Below are 23,702 nucleotides of genomic sequence, written 5' to 3' on the forward strand. Positions count from 1 at the left end.
CAGTTCTGGGTTTTTGGCATTCAAAAGCCGAAATGTTCGATTAAAGAGATGTTTGACAACCGAGGTTCCACAGTATTAAATAATGGATGCAGGAAGCAGATAGAAATTTTACTGTTCAAAATAAGGACAGTAGAATCCCAGAATAATCTTACACAAAGTTCTAGCCCAGGCTTTAAAGGGGAGATGCTTATAGGGGGAAGCAAGGCTGGCCCACAACATTTTACTGCCTGAGGTAAAATAGAAATCATGTAATGGCCCTGCCATCACTCCCTCCACACTTACATTATGCTCCTCGCTTTCTAGGCACAGGTCTGAGCACACACACCCTGGCGCTTTCCCCACAAAAGCCTGCTCTTTAATGCTAAATCGGAACAAATGGCAATTCGGGTTTCCCAAAGTAAGTGCTCAGATGCAGCACTTTGCAGCATGGACCTGTGCCTAGAAACACAGCACAAAATAAAGTATGGATGAGTCCTTAGTTTGCCCATATTGAGGTGTGGGCAAGAGGAAGCTTAAAAATGCTGCTTGGGTTCAAAAAGTTTGAGAAATGCTTTTAAAGCAAATGCCAACTGAGGGCATCTTTTTCATGCACTAGTATGATTAAGTCAGGTGTGGGGAACTGCCTAAGGCTATACTATACCAAATGTTTCCTTGTTTTGATTTAAGGCAGTGATGGCCAAACTTGGCCCTCCAAACTCACCATACACACTCTGTGTCTGTCTGTGTGTGTGTGTGTGTCTCTCTCTGTGTGTGTTTTCTGATACTGTTGCATGTGTGGTCCTGAGGTCATAGAGTTCAGAATAAACCTTAGATCTGAGTCATTTTGCATCAAGCAGCCAGTTTGCTTTAGACAAATATGCACTTCCCTCACACCAGCTTTTGGGAATAGCTTAATGGTCCAGAGGTGGATCCATTCCAGTTAAAGTAAGCCAAGATTCTGGGGGTGGGGAAGGTGGAGGGAGAGGAAACAATAAGACTTTAGTCTGAGCAAATGCTCATGTGAATTGGGAAAGGAAGACTGAGGAATTTTTGATGCCCAGCAAGGACCCAAAGGGGAGTGGTTTCCTGAAGACTTCTCACAGGTATGTTAAGGTTACAAGAGGAGAAATTATTTGTAGTGCATGGTGTCTTTTAATGCATGCCGTTTCTGTGAAAGAAATTTCTTTCCCATTTAAATTTGCATGGTCTCTGGAAGTGCCGCTGTGACTGTGGCTCACAAATCATGTTACATTACAGAGAAAACGTATCTCTCCCATGGAAAAAATGACAATGTGGAGATAGTGCTTGCTGCTGATTATGGTATCCCAAAGAAAAAGTGGCAGAAACAGGATAGGAGGGAAATGTCTCACTGAGGGGAATCCCAAGTTGCCTGAAGTCTCATATAATAAAGACCTGTCAGTATCCTGAAAACCTAAAGGAAAGGGATAGGAGGAATGAATGAATGACATCTATTCCCTTTTTAAAATTCAAAAACAAAGAGAAAATATTGTGACACCTTAAAAACTAGCAAGAATATTGTTTTATTCAGGCAACCCAAGTTGGGTAGCCACCAAAATGTAGAATCCAGAATTTGTCAGGCAAAAATGTCAAACAGTTCAGGAGGCAGGACTGTCGAGAAAACACACACTCTTTGAAACCCTTTGCTCTGTCCGCATCATTTATAGATTTCTGCTCCCTCTCCTTTTCCTTGTTATTCCTACGAGTTGTGCTGATAAAAAGTGACTGGAAGTTTAATCTTTGTCCAAGCCACTGAATACATACAGCTATTAATTTCTCCCTCCTCTTCTGCCTCCTGCCCCCTCTTCCACTCTCTTCTCTTACATTTTCCCATATGGTGACTTTGGAAAATTCCTCTCTGCATAGGAAAGGACAGGAAATTCTCTTTGGGAGAGAGAGTTGCCTATTCCTCTCTCCCCCCCCCTCTCCCTTTCTAGTTCTGCTGATCACATCTGGAAAGGATCTGACTTGGGAAAGGGGGAAAGTGTTCGGCGCTTCGAGTGTGTAATTGACATGGCATGAGCAAGCGGAGCCTTTGGGGGGGCAACAAGAGAAACGCTTTTCTCCAGACACTCATCACTACCAGCTAAACAGAGGTGAGTTTTTGTTTTCTGCACTTTTTACTCTCTGACAATAGCATGGCAACTTGGAGGGCAGAGAACAGCTTCTTTGGTTTTTTGTTTTTGCCGCGGCTGCTTGAAAACTCATTATGCACACCTAAACATGCATAACCTGCTAACTGGAGGGTGTAACAGCGCCTCAGCAAGAGAGCCACAGGCACTGTGCATGTCTAATTGCTTTTTCTGGAAAACAACCCCTGAACCTTCCAAGCGCTGCTGGGCACAGAATTCACCACCGGTGCTGCAGATACAGGGCTTTGGGAGGCAGAGATGCTATTCTGGACCTCAAAACAAAACCAGTATGTTTTGGCTTCTTAAGCAGAAGAAACTTTATACATCTCGCTTGCTGTACTTTGCTGAGACAGGCGCAGGATTTGAGCCAAACTTTGGTGGACTCTCTTCAGAGACAAAACCAAAGTGAGACAACAAACCTAGGATAAGTTTATGTAACAACTTAAAGAGGAGGGGGGAAACCCATCTTAAGGCTTTTTTCAAACTGCAAAAGAAATCAGAATAGCTTGCCGGGTTTGTCAGTCTTGCCAGCAGATTTTTTTTATCCCAAGTGCCTTTCTTTGGTACCGGAGTAGTGACTGCTACAGAAGCTCAAGACAGATTGATGTCAGTGGCATGGGTTCCTTCTAGCTTCATAGTGGTGTGGACCCGGCAAAACTCTGTCAGAAGGAAAATTGAATAATCTTTGTATGACTTTATACTCCAATAAAGCACACCTGTGGTCAAATGAGATGCTCCCACTTTAAAGTGAGTGCAATTGCCATCAAATACTCATCTGATACATTCAGAAATTTACAAATTTGCTGCAGCATACACAGTATGTCAGGAAGATACGCAGTAGTGGGTGTTGCAGTCCCAGAAAAGGAAGTCATTTAAGGTTTGATGATAGAAACTGGATTGTGGACAACAAACAGCTTGGATCTGGTTCGTGAAACTTAGCCAGAACAAAATCCTCCTCTTTGGGGATATTCTGCAGACAATGGTTTAACTATTTGCTCTGTCACATGCTTACTGAGTTGTTATGGGCAAAAGCCTCTCTCTCTCTGAAAATGGAGAAAACAATAAACAGGGAAGTAACATGCAATTGTTTGGGTGGCATAGAATCACAGAATTGGAAGGGACCCTGAGGGTCCTCTAGTCCAACCCCCTGCAATGCAGGAATCTCATTTAAAGCATATGTGACAGATGGCCATCTGTTGCACATGGTTAGATGAAGTTACAAGCTGAGTTACAGTAAGCCATGAGAATCAGAAGGTTGTATGAAAGGACTTACAGAAGAATTGGAAGAGGCGGCACCACCCAGGTGTTGGAACTGGAGGAGCAAAGCTCGCAGGCAGCAGGGATATATTAGGAATGTCAGTGAAAAGGAAAGATAATGCAGTGGCAAGGGCAAGGAGTTTGTGCTGGATCTGGGAACAGACAGGATGTTAGTGTAACGATTTAAGGAGTTGGGGACACGTGGCCAGAGTAATGAGAGGTGAATGATTTTGGGAACGAAGTGCAGGATACAGGTGAAGGGACCAAGGTGAGGCAATGCAAGACCAAATATAAGAATGCAGTAGCCTAGTGAAGAAAGATGCAGATCAGAGTGATTGCAAGGGAACAGATAGGATGCAATGCTGCAACAGGTGATGCAACACAACAAAAGTGGGTTTAGGGCAGTGTGACTGGTTCTGCCACACTGGGCTCTGAGCCTAGGGGGCGCTGCAGGGTGTTGCTATGATGTGGATTGAGCAGAACGGAAGGTGGGGGGGGGGTGTTCCGAATTTTGGCCTTACACAGGGTATTGCTGAAATTTGGAAGACCAAAGTCTGTTGCTGCAACACGCCGTGTCTATGGCTTGAGTATGGAGACCAAAGGCAACAGGGCTGTTCAACAGGGTGGATGGCAACATTGTCAATTGATAAGGAAAGAATACAAGGAGAAGAGAAAATGGGAAGAAATGTGAGAATTTCAGTCTTGGACATACTGAGCTTCAAATGAGGAGGGTGTCACTTGTCAAATCCTAGTGCTGCAGCTATAAGAAAAGCTACAGCTGTCAACATTTCACCTTTTGCACAGCTAAGGTAAAGAAGCTTTTCTCTTTTCTTTCTGGTGACCCCACTTGGGAAAGGGCGAAAGCTAAGCATCTTCTTTTATTTGCAAATCGTCCTATGTCGACCTGTGACTTAGCACCAGGTTGGGGAATCTTTTCAGCCCAGCCTTGAGGTCCCCAACCCCTGACGGCATCTGCAAAGCTGAACTGAGAAGGGAGATCCAAGCAAAGCTTGAAGTCCTGCTTGGATCAGCTAGACTGGAGTTCCCATTCCAAAACTCCTAAACCCCAGAGTGTCGCCATGGTTTGGTAGCTCCTCAGGGGAAAGAATCCCTGTGGGGCTTGCATTTGGGGTCAAATTTCAAAAGCATTAAATACAAGCTCCGCTTGCCAAGGGACAATCAGAAGTGCATTTTAAGACTTCTGACTGTTTCTTTGCAGGTGCAGTTGTATGTTGTCATATATGGGGGGTGGGGTGGGCATGGCCAAATCAGAACCCACCGACCCCCCAGGCATGATGGGGCCAATGGGCTGGAGGTCCCTTACCAGTGACTTAGCAATCAAGCCACACTTCCAAGCATTTAATCTTCAGGGTCTGGTAGTAAATGAATTGTCAGATGTCCATATTCCTTTGTGCCATTGTAGAGGTTCAAGCCTACCTTTAAGAAGAGCTGCTATTAACTGATCGCCAACTCACTGATGTTTCCTTGATTTCAGTGGAAATGTACTTAAAGCTCGGATCCCTGTTCCCTGTGCTATGGCTCTTGGCACTTAGCTCCAGCAGGATTCAAGCTCGGAAGAATGCAGACAGCAATGAGTTCCCAGAAGATTCATCGGAACTAATCGACCCAGAACGTAATTCTTTGGCTCCAGATTGTCCTAAAAAATGCACTTGCAATCCAGAAGGAATTGTGGATTGTGGAGGGTTTTCACTGAAAGAATTTCCCATAGATGTACCAGAATTGACAAGCCACCTTTCCTTACAGGTATTGTAAAACTAAACATGGACTGCAAACTGTTTGTGGGATCAGGCCCACAGTTTTCTTGTAGCTGTTTGTAATGATGCTTGTACAATACAGGGCCTAAAGCAAAGGTATCAAGTCTGTCTAAAGGAAAAGGTATTATGAAAATATTGATTTGTGGCCTATTTGTGGAAGAGTGCAGTGTGAGCTAAGGCATTCTTAGCTTATTGTGCTAGTCATACAGGGTGCTTCCAGATAGCTTGTTTACTGCACATTCATCCTGGTTTGTTTGCAGGGAGACTAGATGACAGCTATTTAATGAACATTCATTCTGACTTATTTGCAGGAGGTTAGATAATGTAGCATCAAAGCACGTGTTATCACACATTTCCCAGTGTATTTCCCCATCACTTTTCTTTTCGCAAAAAGTCAAATCTTTTGGGGAGATGGGGTTGCTGTGCAAGTCCTCCACTCAACTTAACATCATGTGAGTGTTGCTGTTGTCAGGCTGCAGGATTCAGTCTGGAAGTGCCCCCAGACACTGAGCTATATTATCAGTCAGGATGCAAAATTCTGCACAAACATACATTGTAAAATTTAGTAACCTTCCACATCCACTATGGCCTGCATCCAAAGAACTGCACAACTTGTCTGCATGCTTAAGGAATGCTTGGGCTTACATAATAGCCACCCACAATCCTCTTTATGAGCTGAAGAGGGTTTTCAAAGCAGTTTGAAATAGGACATGGGTGTTTGCACTTCAAAAAGAAAATACTCTTTTTTAAAAAATGAGCTCGGCTTGCCCAAGTTCTTAGGTGCCTCTAAAGCAACACTTTGATTCTGGCCCATATGATTTGCCTGGTTCTGTCTTGTGCTCTCTCTCTCTGTGTTTGCTGCAGCACAAGCAAAAGCTTGTGCTCTCAAGCAGCTGCATCAGCAGGACAGAAGGCTGAACAGTTCCATCCCACCAGCCCATTTTAGAGAGAAGCGATCCTGCCACTGAAATCCAGGTGAAGATTCTCGGAAGCGCCCTTTCGTTTCAATGGGGAATGTTCCCATGTGCCTCAAGGTCCTGATAAATCTTTTCACTTCTTTCAGAACAATCAGATAGAAGAAATCTTTCCAGAGGAGCTGGCACGTCTTTACAGGCTAGAAACACTCAACTTGCAAAATAATAGACTCACTTCCAAAGGTAAGCTGCAAAAATCCAGACTGGCCTCTTAACTCCTGATTCGCTGTCTTTCATTGGACTAGGAGGAATGTTGATGCTTACCAATGACTAACACTGCATATCACCCACTAGGAGGAGTGAAATGTAATTCGATCCCCTCTTTCCTTGGCTTAAAGTAACTCTTGATAGTATTGTGAAACCCTAATTTCCGGAACTTTGTAAGTTTGGTGCTATCCACATGCACGATATGTAAAAGAGCTACGTACATACAGATATACAGAGAGAAGAGGGTGGGAAAGACAGAATGAAGGAAAACACTTTTGTGTATACTCAGAACTCAGTTATAGCTGGGGAGGAATACAGGTGGCGCTGTGGTGTAAACCACCAAGCCTCTAGGGCTTGCTGATTGTAAGGTCGGCAGTTCGAATCCCGGCAACGTAGTGAGCTCCCATTGCTCTGTCCCTGCTCCTGCCAACCTAGCAGTTTGAAAGCATACCAGCCCGAGAAGATAAATAGGTGCTGCTGCGGCAGGAAGGTAAACGGCATTTCAATGTGCTCTGACACTCATCACGGTGACCCGTTGCACCAGAAGCAGTTTAGTTATGCTGGCCACATGACCCGGAAAGCTGTCTGTGGACAAACGCCAGCTCCCTTGGCCTGAAAGCGGAGATGAGTGCCTCACCCCATAGTCAAATTCGACTGGACTTAACTGTCCAGGGGTCCTTTGCCTTTACCTCTACCTATAGCTGGGGATGAAGATTGAAGGGATGAGAGTCACATGGAAGAAGTGGGTTTTGAGGAGGGGTTTGAAGTGGGGAGAGAGAGAGAGCACATGCAGGGACTGTGGAGTTGTTTAAGGTAGGCAGAAGGCGGTTTGGGAACTTCTGGTAAGATCTCATTGAGATAAAATGAGGCAGTTACCTCAGGCAATGGGTGTGTGTGTGTGGATTTGCATTCCCAGCCTCCCTCCCCCTCACCCACTGGCCTTGCCAGACAGCTACTGCCTGCCCACACAGCTACTCACATTGCATATATGTAGTTCTGCAGAGCCATTCCCTGCTTTTCCCCTCTCTGCCACCACCATGGCCCCCACTTGCTCACCTCTTCCCCTCATTAACTGCTTTGCTGCTACTAATTTAGCAGCGGCAGCATTGGCCATACCTCTGCTCCCTCTCCTGTTTGTCTTACTCTGAGGAAGGGCCAGGGATTATTCAGAGAAGGTGTTGTGGGCAAGATGGAGAAATCTCTATCCAAAGTTCTGATGGCGCAGGAAATCTGGGCCCTTCAGAGTGAGGCCGAGGTGAGGAACAGCCAGAGGCAATAGCATGGCCACTGGTGCCAGCTCATTAGTGGTGGCAAAACAATTAACAAGGAAGCCGGGAAAGGAGCAGAGAGGGATGCTGGTGGAACACTTTGTGTTGCTTTTGTCTCTGGATGATTTGTAGCAGATTGACATAATTTTCAGAGGTCACATCTACACTATAGCTTAACTCTAACCGCACCCCTTCCCAAATTATGCTGCTGCAATTAAGAAATCTTGAGGAGAATCCAGGTGTGTGCTTATGTGTGTTCAAGTCTGGGACTGAAAACTAGTTAATGGTCCAAGCTTACGTTTGGAAGCACCTTGTTGCTTCCTTCTATGTTAATGTGCATTCTCTCCCTGCTCCCCATTCCAAAAATTTAGCTGGTGGAGAAACTTCAGGTCTACGCTCTCAGTAAAAGGAAGGCCTTTTACTGGAGACCACATTTAAGAGAATAGGAGACCTTTGGTTGTCTGAGGGCAGGCATTGCCAGATAGCATGAGCTTCATGTACATGTCGGTCTTTAGAGATCCATTGAAAAGGCTTCACTGCAAAAAGAAAATAGTACCCTGATTGTGGGCAAAAGTACAAATGTTAACCTACACCAGCCTACTCTACAGACCCTTAAAGACTAAGTCTAATCCAGACCTTTTGTAAAGACTTGTTTTTATTTTGGGATGCAAGCATTCTCACAGCTAGTACTATGTGTCAAAGAGGGCTTTGGGCTTATATTTGGGGCGGGGGTGGGGGGAGCCGCATAGGAAGCTACATTTGAAACTGAGGGGACTTTCAAAAGCAAATTGTAATCTGGAATGACCTGCTGCTCAAAACACGAAAGAAATTCTCACTGGAAATGGTGAAACCTTTGGGTGTGGTTAAAGTAGCTCTTTGGGTTCCAACTTACGTAAAGATAAAAATTAAATATGAATCTGATATTTCTAGTCATTTTTTAAAGGGGAAGAATGATGATCATAGATTAAAATCCTTTAGTTGCTCTTTGGCGACTCCTGAGGGGTACTAATTGTCAAACTATGCCTATTATTTGAAGGACTTCCAGAAGAAGTGTTTGACCAGCTGGAGAACTTGAATTACCTGTATCTTGCCAATAATCAGGTAAGCAAATGTGGTCTTGTGTTGGTTATGTGTGTATGGACTGGGGACCAGGAGCCCTTTTCAGCCAAGGGCCACATTACCTCATGGGGAACCGTGGTGGGAGCAATAGATATTTCTTTTGCACTTATACTGTATTCACAGGGTTTTACACCCACCTACCCCCATCTCCACCCAGGCAAATAAGAAGAGCGATGACATTTCAAGGACACAATCTGGGCAGGCAAGAGCACACAAGGAGAGGGTGGAGCAACATCAATGGGGGGTATGGCATGGAGTCTGGACAGAGAGGCCCAGAGGGTCACATTTGGCCCCTGAGCTGGAGGTTCCCCACCCTTGGTTGAGATAAACACTTCACCTAGTTTCTTCGTTTAGTATTGCTTGAGGAATTCATTCTTTGCATGAACTGACTGATCCCAGAGAGACGAATGTGTGAATCAGGACAGAGTTATCTATGTCGCAATGCAATTCTTGGCTCGAAAAACATACAAAACTTATGAAATGCCCATTTCAGAACAAAATACATTTGGAAATGAATATTTAGTGAGAAAATATGTTGAAAAATACTTATTTAAATGCACACGTTTTAAAGTTAGAAATGCAGATGAATTCAGAAACAAGACAGAACAGACTTATGAAAAAGCACCTGTGAAATTGACATGAGTTGAAAGAGACCGAATCATCCCTTTCTTCATAACTAAAGAGTAGTTTGACAGTGGCTTGCTTTTCAACTGTATTCTTTTGGCTTAGAGTGTTAGAACTTCAAAGATGCAGTAGGGACTGTGCCGTGCTACAAACAGACAACAGTAAACAGTTTCATGTTGTTCCATAGCTGTGGCCATTGAAACTTCCATTTTCCACAGCACCGACTGTATTGGTGTAGCAGTAGCTGATCATTGACAATCTGAGTGGTCATCGTATCAAAGGAAACTGCATTGACTCCACCAACTCTTTCAAATGAATTTTACCCTGTTGTGGGTTAGGTGCAGTATCAGACTGCCTCTCCAGTAACATCATGTCCTTTCCTCCCATTTACAGCAATTTTCCATGTAACAGTTTTGGCAGTGAACAGCTGCATAAAAGAAGAACACGAGCCAGGCTGTGACTAATATTCCAGAACGTTTCTGTCCAATTCCACACACACCCCCACCCAGCTCTATGTGATAAAATGGCCATTAACCTCCCTGTTCCTGCTGCAGAAGAAAATTGTATCTGAATAATAGAAGCAAAACTTTGAATATGGTATACACATGCAAACATAGCTTGGTAGTTCTACATATTCAGAACCATGGTGAAAATACTGAGAACTGGGACAGTGAAGTAAACAGTGCAGTATAGCCAAGGCCTATACTTAGCATGAGGGCAAGGATATACTGGAGAAAGGGTGCTTTCACAAGAATCATGTACTGTTATGTGCTTGGCAACTTTGACTAGAAGACCATATATAAGGCATGACGATAATATATATACCTATGCCAAACGGAAATAAAAATCTCTGTAGCAGGAAATCTAAAATTCATCCGAGAAAATGTAACTTCTGAAACAGTATTAGAAGTGGGACCTGCAACAAAATGTTGCAGCGTGGAGTGTTTCTGGTTGGGATGCCGGGCAGCCTTCCATGCCCTTCTCCTGGATTCCATTTCTGTCTCAAAATGTCAGCCAGCATTCTATGAAAACTGAGCATATTCAGTCTTCATTAGACTGTTTGGGGTTAATCACCTTCACCTCAGGGGTCCCCCCCTTTGAAATTGCTTTTGTACTTCTGTAAACCTTGGAGCTTCACCAAGCCTGTTGATACTTTTTTTTTGGTAGTACCGTTTTGGCTGCGAAAGCAAAACATTAAAAGTTACCGGTACATAAGCTGAATGTAAACAAAAATAGTGGGAATATTGTACACACATTTGCAATTTGAATCTCCAGAATTTAATTTCCCAACTCATTGTTAATTTATTTATTTTTATTGGGTCTTTCCTGTTGATAATATATGTTAAAACTTAAAGCGATTCAGATCCAGTTCCCCAGTCTTGTGTTATTGGCAATGTTATTAAGTAATCACCTTGTCAAATGCAGTATGGTACTAAAATCTTAAAACTAACAGGATTCATAAGTAGGAATTTTGAAAAGAAACCACATGAGAAGAGCACACATTTAAATTTTCCGCAAGCAAATTTGTATTAAAAGCATATTCTTTCTGAATAATTTTATTTCTTTCACAATGTTTTTCCTCTGTTCTGTACAATGCTCAGCTTCCAACAGACACTAAATAAATATTGAATAATATATTCATAGTTTGTCCATTACAATCCAACATGCCTGCAGACAAGGTTACAGCTCACAAAGTAAACCCGTGTCTTTCAAAGATAGCGTGAGAAGAAGTACCCTTCAGAAATTTGATGAAAACTCAGAGGGGGAGCCTGTCATATTCTCTTGTTTTCTCATGAGATTTTTCCAGGAAAGGTCACTGAACTATTTCTTGAAAGGATTATAAATGTAGCATAACATTTATTTACTCTCTGAATCCACTATTTCCCCCCAATATTAACAAAACAAAATATGTCTCAGTACAAACAAAACTCCTTCCAGGGATGCTGAAACAAAAAATTAGCTGTTTCCTACAGTGTTTACTTATATTTGTGAGGAAGACAGAAATCCTCACTGCTGTGAGGGAGCTCCACTTTTCGGAGCTCGACCTTGTTAGGTTTCCTCATTGAAACAAATAGCCTGCTAATATTTTGTTGCAAAACTGGCAATGGTGGCGGTTTGAAGCATTGTGTCTCAGACCACAATATCCTCTTCTGGCACCATATTTTGTTTTCCAGCTCACGGCGGCTCCGAAATGCCTCCCGAGGACCTTGATCAGTGCTGATTTTGCAGCCAATAATCTCACTAAGATTTATGAGCTCACATTCGGACAGAAGCCAAACCTGAGGTAAACAGAGGGGTTAAGAGGCAACTGTAAGAGGAAGAATGTCACACTGCTTCTGTGGCAGATGGAGGAAAGTAATTGTTTAGTAAAAACCACTTGCGGCCTACAAATTGTAGCCGGAGGAAGAGAATTGTTTATCTTTGAAGACGAATTAATTCTGGTGGCTTCTGTTGGATGTCGTTTGCATGCAAATAGCAATTGTGCTGGAAAGTGTCTCAGAATACTGTAACAGAAATTCAGCTCATTGGTTTTGTGGTCGGTTTGTTCAGGAGTAGAGGTTCCCAACATCACCAAGATTTGCTAGCGAATACTTCATAAACAAGAATAAGGAAGACTACATAGATCAGGTATGTGGCCCAGCATTTGTTGGACTGTAGCACACATCATGCCTGATCATTGGCCTACTGGCTGAGGCTGATGGGTACAACAACATTTGGAGGACCACATTTTCTCTATCTAGTAATGAACTCTGATACAGAATTCTACTCCACAAATTTATAGTTGAGGTTACCTTCAGTTTAGGGAGTTTGGTTTGGGGGGTAAAGCTTTCTATTGGGACTGCGGCAGGAATAAAAAAACTAGGTGAGTATCAGAGCTTCAATCTTATGTAGTCTTTAAATTTCAGGATCTGACAGAATAAAACTAGTGGATCATAATGAAAAGCAATGAGTGGCTCCTTAGGAGACCTCAGGGCTCTCAGTACTCCAGCAACCAGGGTGGGTTAGTAGCCCCGCATCCAAAAGGACGGCAATGGGTAGCAGTCATCAGCCTGTATTTAAGGCAAGGGCAGGCAACATGACCTGGGGGCTCAGCCCAGCCCCCCTAGGTTTCCCATCTGCATCCTCACAATTGATCCCAAGGCTCAACAAGGTCAGGAAGAGCTCCTGATCAACAGGTTTTAGAGGCCATTTTCAGAAAACTTTATGAAACAAAACCAAGTAGCTATATCTGCACTCATTCCCAACTTAGTCTATTTCCCTTTCCGGTAGGTCAGTGTACCTTCACAACAATAAACTGGAAGATGCTGGGTTACCAGAAAGCATGTTCAATGGTTCTGATAATGTGGAGGTCTTGATCATGTCCAGCAATTTCTTAAAATACGTTCCAAAGAATTTACCATCAGCACTGTATAAACTACATCTAAAGGTAAGATGGCAATTCTATTACAGTAGTTCTTCTCCTTGGGGATGGGATTGTGCTTCTTTACATGGCAGGATCTCACACTTTGTAAATCTGATTCCTTTGAAATCACCACATGTCTATCTAGCTGTCTGTCTGTTTTTCTGTCTATCATGTCTGCCCAAGAGTATCTGAGGTATTCTGTGGTTAGGAGTGCTTATGCCCAGCTTAGGCTTGTTTGCTGGCTACAGCCATTCCTGGACTGGCATAGCCTGGCCTCAGCTGTGCACAATCTAGTGACCTGCTTTGACTACTTTATGCACTTTACATGGGGCTACCCTTGAAGGCTGTCTAGAGGCTGCAGCTAGTAGCTGTCAGCTAGCGTAGAATGCAGTTGCTATGCTGGAAAAGTGGGGTACTTCAATGGGACCATGTGGCACAGGTCCTGAAAGCACTGTACTGGCCAAATTCAAGGTATCAGTACTAGCATATAAATCATCATCATCATCATCATCATCAACTTCCACAAATTGCTTGGGACCCAAGTAGCTAAAATAGCACCTTTCCCAATACCAACCACCTCAGACCCTACAACTGGCAGAGAAGGCCTTGCTGGTAGTACCGCCACTAGAGGCTGCCCAGCTGGCGCTGACCTGTAACAGGGCCTTTTCAGTGGTGGTTCCCCAGTTGTGGAATGCTCTCCCTAGTGAGGTGCATCTGTCTCCATCATTATTAATTTTCAGAAGGAAGTTGAAAACATTTGTATTTATTCAGGCATTTGTTAGCTGCAGAAAACTGTTTTTGGCAACTCGGATATCATTGTACCACCTCGGAGATGTCCACCTTGTACTTTGAGGACTATGATGTTAGGATGAACAAACTCATGATCTACTTCCTGTGTTTCTTATGGCAGAACAACAAATTGGAGAAGATTCCTAAAGGAGCTTTTAGTGAGCTTTCAGGACTTCGAGAGCTGTATTTGCAGAACAACAAACTGACAAATGAGGGCATGGACAATGAAACCTTTTGGTGAGCAGGTTGATTTTCTTTAGTGGATGTCAGCCACATGTTGCCTTACTTTGTTAATAATTTGTCAACACATTAAGAACAATAACAACACATCCAATCTCCTATAAGCTGTGTTTTTTGTGATATTATGGAGTACTGCCACCTCTTCTTTCTTTGCTGCCCATGGCATCCATTTTGTGCTGGCATGCACAACATTTTTATCAATATATGAGCATTGGCACTTTTTTTTATACCCAAAACAGGGCTGCATATGAGAATAACTTTTACTCTATTTTTGTTAAACACTGCGATTGAATTGACTCAGAAATTGATTAAGTTATCTCTGAAAATAACTGTTCATTTTCTGAGCCAATGCAGAGCTTGGAAAATAATCCCACACTCTATGCTTCCAAGCACCCAGAATCAAACTCTGATTTTATTTTCTAGTTTAGAGTTGAGGATTAAACCACACTTTCCTGACTGGGATATAAAGGGAAACTATGTCTTAATGAGTATGAAGGTCTTTAATTAGATTATATGAGCAGTTAGAGGAGGGAGCATAAATGTTTTTGCAGAACACTTAAGTTCAAATCAAAAGCTACTAAGTTGTTGCTGTTGTTTAGTTGTTTAGTCATGTCCGACTCTTTGTGACCCCATGGACCAGAGCACGCCAGGCACTCCTGTCTTCCACTGCCTCCCACAGTTTGGTCAGACTCATGTTTGTAGCTTCGAGAACAGTATCCAACCATCTCGTCCTCTGTCGTCGTCCCCTTCTCCTTGTGCCCTCCATCTTTCTCAACATCAGGGTCTTTTCCAGGGAGTCTTCTCTTCTCATGAGGTGGCCAAAGTATTGGAGCCTCAGCTTCATGATCTGTCCTTCCAGTGAGCACTCAGGGCTGATTTCCTTAAGAATGGATAGGTTTGATCTTCTTGCAGTCCATGGGGCTCTCAAGAGTCTCCTCCAGCACCATTAGGTTAGGCTATAAAGTGGAGGTGGGTCTAGTTTTATCATTAAATAGAACATGTGTAAGATATGAGCAAAACTCACCTCCCACCCTTGCCTCCCCCTCTCCTTGTTCTAGCTGCTTGAAGATTTTTTTCATAGCTGTCTCACTTCCAGTATTGGAACAGTAATGGGTGTGACAAATTTAAGCAGCGATGTAAGGTAGGATCCTTGGTGTGACAATGATTTGCAAGCTCAGTGGGTAGGAAATATAGAGCAAGAGGCTCAATAGATTCATACAAAGGGTAGGGATCATGTTTGTACCCCAGTTCAGGAGTAGCCAAAGTGATATTCTCCAGATGTTGTTGGATTACAACTCCCATCATTCCCGACTGTTGGCCATGCTATCTGGGGCTGATGGAACCCAACAATCGGCTAATCTTGCTTCTGACATTGTTAGACACCATCTTACATCAACTCCAGCAGCCTGCCTAAAACTAAAAGGTCAAGGATGATGAGAGATAGAGCCCAGCAACAGCTGGAAGGGCACAAGTTTCTCACCCCACTTTATAGATTTCCATTCTTTTTTTTTAAAAAAATGTTTAACTAAGAACATTCATTTCACCCCTTTTTCTTCCAAGGAAACTTTCAAGCCTTGAGTACCTGGATTTGTCCAGCAATAACCTTTCCCAGATCCCAAGTGGCTTACCTCGAAACATCGTCCTTCTCCACCTAGAGAAGAATGCAATTAAGTCAATAGGCAGGGATGTCTTGACCCAGATCAAGAACCTGGAATACCTTCTGCTTCACAATAACAAGTTGAAGGCCCGGGGGATCCACCCTCAGGCTTTCCATGGCCTGAAGAAGTTACACACAGTCCACTTGTACAACAACCAGCTGGAAAAGATCCCCGGTGGGCTGCCCAGACGGGTTAAAACTCTTATGATTCTTCACAACCAGATATCAGAAATTAACAGAAATGATTTTGCTACCACTTATTTTATGGAGGAGCTAAACCTTAGTTACAATAAGATCACCAGCTCACAGATTCATCGGGAGGCTTTCCGTAAGCTGAGGCTACTGAAATCTTTGGATCTTTCAGGCAATAATCTCAATACCATGCCTTACGGCTTCCCGAAGAACCTGCTAAGCCTGAAACTGAAAGTGAACGAGATCAGCTCTATTCCCAGGCGCACGTTATCTGGGATGTCAAAGCTGCAGGAGCTGTATTTGAGCAACAACAAATTGAAAGTCGGTTCAATATACAGTGGGTCGTGGCAGGATCTCACCAGTCTCAAGGTACAAGCATATCACTGATATTGTGTGACTATTTCATTTAGACATAAACACAGGAAAAAGTCAATACATCAGCAAAGAAATCCAACTTCCGTAATTGAAATAGATTTTTCAAAGAGAAAAAATTATGCAAGTATACTTACTATGAAAAGAAAAGGAAGTAGAATGTTGTGTTATTTCACTACAGAATCTGGAAGCTTGGGGCAAGATCTAAGGGCAGTACATAAAGGCAAATGGTGGGCATAGGTGTGTTGAGATGCAAAAAAAATGGGTGGCAAGAATTATAAAGAGAAAAACAGTTGGTGTTGTACAATAGCAGTTCAAAGAAAGATTTTCAAGGCCTCCAGTTTGTTTTATGAGACTAGCAATTATATGATTAACAGTACATGCAAATGAGTTCAGTTTTCAAGTGTAATAATTTAAATTTGAAATTGGTCTGAGGTAATGAACTTCATTTGCAGAAGTACAGTTTTCAGCTAAGATTGTGAATCTCTGGATCAGAGTGAACACTGTGTGTAAAACTCAAGGAAATGGAACCAGGGAACTGGGAAATATTTATCTCCTCTGATCTGAAGATTGGCCCAAATGGGCTAGTTACAGATGTAAGAAATTCTGCCAGGATGGCATAGTATTGGTGCAGAAAAGCTGTATGTTTTGGAAGTTGGTTTTCAGATGGGATGTTGGAGAATTCCATCAAAAACAGAAACAAGAGTGGAAATCCCCACAGTTTGCATGTTCATTAGAGGTTAGGAACAGAAATCACGTAAGGTACATAATTACATTATTTGCTGTATTGTGTTTGTCATTTACCTTCCAATGAAATGCATTTAAATTAATTATGTAATTAATTTCCTTAGTTTCAGCCACAGCAGATAGTGAGACTAATAATAACATAGATTTCAGTGAAAGCTGAACTGTAGTGCAAAGGAAACAGTGCTGACTGCAATGAACCCAGGATGGAATGGAAGTCACTGCCTCCTTACACCTCTACTTTTCACTCAGATGACAAGCCTGTAGAGCTGTTTCCAGATATGAAAAGAAGAAAAATATCAGAGGTTTTCTCAGGAAAAGGTGTCTTCAGAGATATTTAAACTCAGCTCTAGAACCTACTGGTTTCCTGAGACAGGATGGTCAATGGAAGACTCCAGCATCTGCACAGATTTCTTATGTTGCTCTTCCATAAAGATCTATCGAGAAGGTCCTGCTGGCATAAAGTTTAGAGAACCAGGGTTATATGAAAATACATTCTTGGTGGCTGCTTCACAGCCATTACATTCTCCTGGAGACCCTCCAGATTCTGAACCTGAGCTTTTTTGGGGAAGCATTGCAAACCCTTGTCACTAAGTATAGCTTTCTGTAACTTTGCTTAAAACAGTGAAGAGGAGGGCATATGTTAAAATGGCTCACACACTAGGCTCTATAGTTCATTAAAACACACACAACTTAGTGGTCTTGCAATCTATATTAAAAAGTTATTGGTTATTGAAGACGCAGATTATTACACTGCCCCACCCCCACCCCACCCCCGCCAGATGAGACAGGTGAGAAACAGTAAGTTAGTGAATATGGGTTTAGGTGTCAACCATGGGTTTTATTGTTATTTATTTTGCCTTTTAAACAACTCTGCTTTTCGTGGCTCCAGTTGGGACCAAAAAGCAAAAGTGCCCGTGGCATATTTAGCCAGAAACTTGCTGAACTAGTTTTTCATAGAAAGATGTTTTTGCGTGATTTCCAGCTCTGTTTCTCCAAAGCCAAATATATTGAGTAATCTTTGTGTGAGAGCTTGAACTTCTGGCTGCTTCTCCAGTCTGCTGATTCCAGTCTGGAATATTCTTCAGAAAGGCAGAATTCTTTAATTATATAAATTTAATATTTAGCTCATTTTCTTTTGAGTAAGACCCTGTAGGAATTGGGGGGAATTGGAGCACTGCCTTTTGCAGAGCTTTGCTTTGCCCATACCCATAGGATTTGGGAGGGGAATTGTTTGTTTAATAAATTTGTGAGAAGACAGACCATGACACCGTTTAAAGAATGACGTTTGTTCTAAGAACAGGAGCAATTTAAGCCCCCAAAGGTCTGCTCACTCGACACTTTCCCAGATTGAGGGTGGATTTTTCATGATCACTATCATTTAACATCACCCGTCCTGAAAAAAATCAGCCTGGGAGGAATTCAGCGTTGCTCTATGTGTAAATCATTATGTCAGCCCAAACATTTCAGCTTGCTAGGTGGAATTATCTCCCCATGGGCTGTTCCTTTTTTCTTATTAATATATACATAAATACACACACACACACACACATTGGATATTCATTTAATTCCTGATGTTCATCGTAAATTTTATATTAACTTGAACCTTGCGTAGCCTATGATGTAAGTTAATTGGAGTTGAATTACCATATGATCAATGTTAATGTTGGCTAATGGCTAACTTCATCACCTCAACAGTCAATCAATGAGGCAGACAGTTAAGATCAAACTTTGACGGTGGTGGTAGCTGACTAAAAATATAAGAAAAGATGTAATCATGTTAACAATAGTCTAAAAATAAAAATAAATCTGATATTGAGACAATCTGCAGGAAGTCACTGAAAGCAAGACCACTTCACAAAGATAGCAAGTAAGCAAACTCTGGGCTGGTTGAGTCCTCAGCCCACTTGTAGCACATTTCTCCACCATCCCTACACCTCACAGAGCTGCAATTCCTTTCCCTCCCCCCCACCTTAGCAAACTACAGTTCCCAGGATTCTTTAGGGGAAGTCATGGACTTTAAATGTATGGTATATACACAGACTTAGACTTACTTGCAAGTAAACAAGTGTTTTCTTCTATAATAACATTTGTTTCTCTGTAAAAATGCTTCATGCAAGTATATGAATTGTGCTCTTCATGAACGACCTCACTGGCCCAGGCTGGAGAGGTTACTGTGAGACAGCTCACTCAGGAGGTTAGTACAGTGGTACCTCAGGTTAAGAACTTAATTCATTCTGGAGGTCCGTTCTTAAACTGAAGCACCACTTTAGCTAATGGGGCCTCCCACTGCCGCCATGCTGCCACTGCGCTTCTCATCCTGAAGCAAAGTTCTTAACCGGAGGTACTATTTCTGGGTTAGCGGAGTCTGTAACCTGAAGCGTCTGTAACCTGAGGTACCACTGTATCTGTGTTTGGAGAATATTCAAGTTTTTGCCTGGGGGAAAGCCCTCCAAGTCCACAGTAGGAGCAAACAAGCTTCAAATGCATAGTTTGAAGTCACAAGTCACAAGGCCATTCTCTTCCCTGGGCCCTACTCACGTGTCCAGAATTCTGAGAATTCTGAGAATTCTGAGCATCAAATGCCAAACACTGTTGTGCGTGCTGCAGATTCAACAGCAGCTGCAGCTGTTACTGTTCAGCTGGCCAGGCTGTCAGAACAAAGCTACAGGAAATGGGCCAAGAGGAAGAAAGCTGATGCAGAGGCAACCAAGGAGGGAAGCTGGGACTGCTGCTCACTTGTTGCTATGGCCACGTTTCAATACAAATGTCCAACATTAGGTGGGCCAAAAGGAAGGGTAAATGACTAGGATGAGAGACAGGAACCTAAAAGAATGGTTTACAAGGCACAGGAGAACATGCAATAATCCAAAGGACCAGAGAAGGTGAAAGCAAGGGCCAAAGGAAATAAAGCTGTGCAAAAGACAGCAGGAAAGGGAAAGATGCTACATATTCAGCTACAGGGCATTGATGTGGCCACATTAATGAACTTGCTTCCAACCATTTTGTGGGCATCTCACTAGGCGCATGTAATGAAATTAGGGTGCAATCCTAGTATACTTCCCTGGGAATAGGGAAGAAATCCATTTCAGTTCACACTTAAAGGCGACCTTACCTAATTTGTGCTTTCCAAAACAATACACACAATGCTTGTTTTGCATGGGGGTTACGTTCCGGACCCTGTGCGTGTTGGCAGGACCTGCATAAAGAGTTCCGCCAGTTGTACCCTTGCTTACACAAATTTCAAGTGCCTAGGTACTCAACATTTTTGTACAGTATAATCAATCTAGCCCATTTCAAAGCAAACTGATTTCCATTAATTACTTCCAACTAATGTTGTGCTGTCTGTTTTTCCTTTCAGATATTAGACATAGCTGGCAATCAGCTGACTTCTATTCCCTCTGATTTGCCAGAATCTCTAGAGTATCTGTACCTCCAGAACAACAAGATTACCACAGTGCCAGAGAATGCCTTTGAATCCACACCCAACATAAAGGGAATTTATCTCAGGTTTGTAGTCCAGAAGAAAGGTTCTCCTGCCTGACCGAGATGCATCCAGTCAAGGGCAAACCTGAGAAAACTCTTCTTTGGAACACCTAAAATGTTTAGACAGGCCTGGTGGGATTTGTTGCATGTTAAATTGAACAACGGCCTACCACCCACTCAGTGCTGTATCTAAAATTATAATTAAGAGTCTCCTCTGTTTTATAAGTGGTTGGTTATATGGCATGAGGAGATGCAATTCAAGAAGTCTAAAGCCCTCTTGGTCATGCAGAACCTAGCTGTGTGATTGTTGAATTCTGGCCATAGCCCTTTGCAGGTAACCAGAGTACAAATGACCAACGATCCAAACATTCAGATTACTTTTGCCAATCCAGATGTGAACATAAGGAGAGTTCTAGTGGATCAGACCAAAAGTCGATCTAGCCCAGCATCGTGCTTTCAGAAGTGGCCAACTAGATGCCTATGGGAAGCCTATAAGCAGAACATGAGCATGATAGCATTATCCGAATCATGTTCTGCAGCAACTGGTATTCAGATGCATTTTGAATCGTGACTAGTCAACCAAGTTGGGAGCCATCACTAAATTTTGTGAAAGTGAGTTCCATCATTTAGCTATGCAGTATGTGAGGAAATACTTCATTTTGTCTGTCTAGGAGACTAGATGGATTGTCTCCATCAGGGCTGTCCAGAAGGTAGATCAGAATCTACTGGTCAATCTTTGGGTTAATAACAGTTTGATTATGATGAAACAACCTCCCCCCTCACTCCTCCTGCATGTGTTCTCCTGGTGGTTCTCCTGACGTCCCCACAGCTGATTGAGGGGACTTGGGGGGTGAGGAGAATTGTACAAACAGGAGCACTTGCACTGGCTCCTGCTAGTGGGACTACTTAGTTGAATCCAGCCCCTGGAGAGAGCCCTGGGGTTAAGTTCCAACACCAGAAACTCTCTTTTTTATCTTCAAGGTTTAACAAGATTGCATTCAATGCAGTAAAAGAAAGCACATTCCAGAGGCTGAAACATCTACAGGTGTTGGACATAGAAGGAAACTTTGAATCCAGCGACCCTTTGAAGAATAGGGACCATTTGGAGGAGGAAATGGAAGAGGAGGAGGAGGAGGAAGAACAGGAGGTCGAAGAATAATGAAGATAAACTTTGATTGAACCAAGTGTATCACATGGTAGAAAATTACTTTCAATGCTTTTCTAGTTATACTGTCTCTTTACACAACCTGCTTTTCTACGGCACCCCCAGCCTGTACACAAAATAATATTTGTGACCCAATTATGTTAGTGGTTGGGTTGGTAGATAAATATATATGAAGGTGCATGAATGTGTGCTGGTACAGGGTCAGAAGTGGATACATCCCCAGGTGACCAAGTGTTGCATAGGGATAGCAATATGTGCCCCAACAGTAATGCCTAATTGCTTGTGGCTTTTTGGAATGGCACAATTAACTTACACATGGTGCTTGTATGTTTGCTGTAGTTACATCAGTTTTCATTCCTGATCCTGTAGCTCAGGTGTACTTTCAGTTCATAACCACTGTGGGATAGCATCATTCCTATATGACTGTGTCCTGGGAGCATAGAAAACAGCCTCTCTGTGGCTATCTCTATGCACTGGCCATACTTGCAATGGCACATAAAGAGGTATTTCTGTGGCTGCTGTACAGCATTAAATGTAAGAAGCTGTTGTCTCCTGAATCAGACGAACCTTTGGCCTGCACTGATTGGCAGCAGCTCTCCAGCGTTTTTGAAAGGAGTTTCTCTGGCATCTAGCTGGAAATGTCAGGAATTAATCCTGAGCCTTTGGGCATGCAAGTGCTCTACCACTGAGCTATAGCCCTTTCCCAGTTTTTAACACTTCTTCTTTCCAAAGGCCTGTAAAAGCTTGAGTCGGGATTATTTGGAAGACTTGTTTTTATTCAAGCTTTTATTTTATTTTTTGTTTTTAATGAGATTCTTAAGTCCTTTGCTTCTGATTTACTTGCTACTAACCACCCTGGTTAACTGGATAAAGATAAAGGGACCCCTGACCGTTAGGTCCAGTTGTGGCTGACTGGGGTTGCGGTGCTCATCTCGCTTTATTGGCCGAGGGAGCCGGCGTACAGCTTCCGGGTCGTGTGGCCAGCATGACTAAGCCGCTTCTGGCGAACCAGAGCAGCACACGGAAATGCTATTTACCTTCCCGTCGTAGCGGTACCTATTTATCTACTTGCACTGGTGTGCTTTCGAACTGCTAGGTTGGCAGGAGCAGGGACCGAGCAACGGGAGCTCACCCCGTTGTGGGGATTTGAACTGCCGACCTTCTGATCAGCAAGCCCTAGGCTCTGTGGTTTAACCCACAGCGCCACCCGCGTCCCGGATAACTGGATAGAGCAGGCTTTATAAAATCTAAACGAATACATTTCTGCCTTGAGTTCCCATTCTTTGCTTAAGTTCTTGGCTGCATTTTGAAAGGTAGCTGCCAGCATTATGAACGGGGATAAAAATAAATGAATAATGAGCTGGGATGAACATGCAACAAATACATGATAAAAATTTTGATTCTCATGTTTTTCAGGAACTCCTTCAGCAAAGCGGCATGCATCCCTGTGTTTATGTATCTATATATATCTGTATCTCCATAGATATACAGAGAGCACTTAGCAAACAGTGCAATGAATTTCATGCAGGCGGTTGGCTCATGTGATGGTGCTTGGCCAGGCCAGCTGAAGAGAGTCTGCTCATGTTGGGGGGAGACCTCCAAGTGCCACCCCACGTCTTATACTTCATCTTGTCCAAGTACTTTCTGGATCATCAGGGATTTTGGGGGAATTTTCAAAAGCTGGCTTTTGTTCCCCTTCTTTCACTTCTCTCACAGTTTTCCTATGCAAATGAAAGCGAAACTCTTTAAAGCAAGTTCCCTCAAACAGTGTTTCTGTGTCACTGCATTTCAATGAACCACTGCACTCAGTGATGGGAGAAGGGAGAGCATCCCGTGTGGTTTTGTTTTGTAGAACAACCTGAAGCATCTCAGAACCATCAGATGGCAATAAGACTGACTCACCACACTGGACATTTCTGTCCCCTTTTTTGGTTCAGTTCAGTATGTATATTTGGATTAAGAAAGAAATCCTATTACGGCTGGATCCCATATATAATTTATCCCCATTCCTAAAGCCTGCAATATGCATCCACCTTTATGAAGGTTTAAAATATCAAATTATTATGTTTTGTGAAAATTAAAATATATTTTTGCCTTTGAGAGATTTGTCGAAGTTCCTTTGTGTGTGTGGGTGCTGGGCGGTTGCTAATATCCCTTGGACAAAGGAAATCATATGGACATATAAAGTCAGTCCCTCTAACCAACTTTATTGGTCTTCAGTTAGTGGGTCGGGACCTACCACTAGATTACAGTCTGACCTAAGGTGGGTCACAACAACGCTGTACAAATATAGGATAAAGA

General features: G+C 42.8%; 1 protein-coding gene across 4 annotated transcripts; it reads left to right on the top strand.

Moving 5' to 3' along the window:
- Positions 1–860: 860 nt before the first annotated feature.
- On the top strand, positions 861–23,501 carry PODN (podocan). Of its 4 annotated transcripts, none has more exons than XM_083448076.1 (12): positions 861–1,082; positions 1,935–2,093; positions 4,882–5,150; positions 6,225–6,318; positions 8,647–8,711; positions 11,528–11,637; positions 12,624–12,780; positions 13,667–13,782; positions 15,346–16,003; positions 20,112–20,260; positions 21,218–21,432; positions 22,818–23,501. In XM_083448076.1, exons 3-11 carry the CDS (start codon positions 4,887–4,889, stop codon positions 21,393–21,395), a joined length of 1,791 nt encoding a protein of 596 aa, XP_083304202.1. In that variant the 5' UTR covers positions 861–1,082; positions 1,935–2,093; positions 4,882–4,886; the 3' UTR covers positions 21,396–21,432; positions 22,818–23,501. The 4 variants fall into 4 exon arrangements, with proteins under 4 accessions (XP_083304202.1, XP_083304205.1, XP_083304203.1 ...); XM_083448077.1 differs by having other exon boundaries at positions 969–1,082; positions 1,864–2,093; XM_083448078.1 differs by lacking the exon at positions 1,935–2,093 and having other exon boundaries at positions 1,003–1,082.
- Positions 23,502–23,702: the final 201 nt, after the last annotated feature.

This window comes from Podarcis tiliguerta (assembly GCF_965153285.1).
Source record: "Podarcis tiliguerta genome assembly, chromosome: 6".
Classification (NCBI taxonomy): Eukaryota; Metazoa; Chordata; class Lepidosauria; order Squamata; family Lacertidae; genus Podarcis; species Podarcis tiliguerta.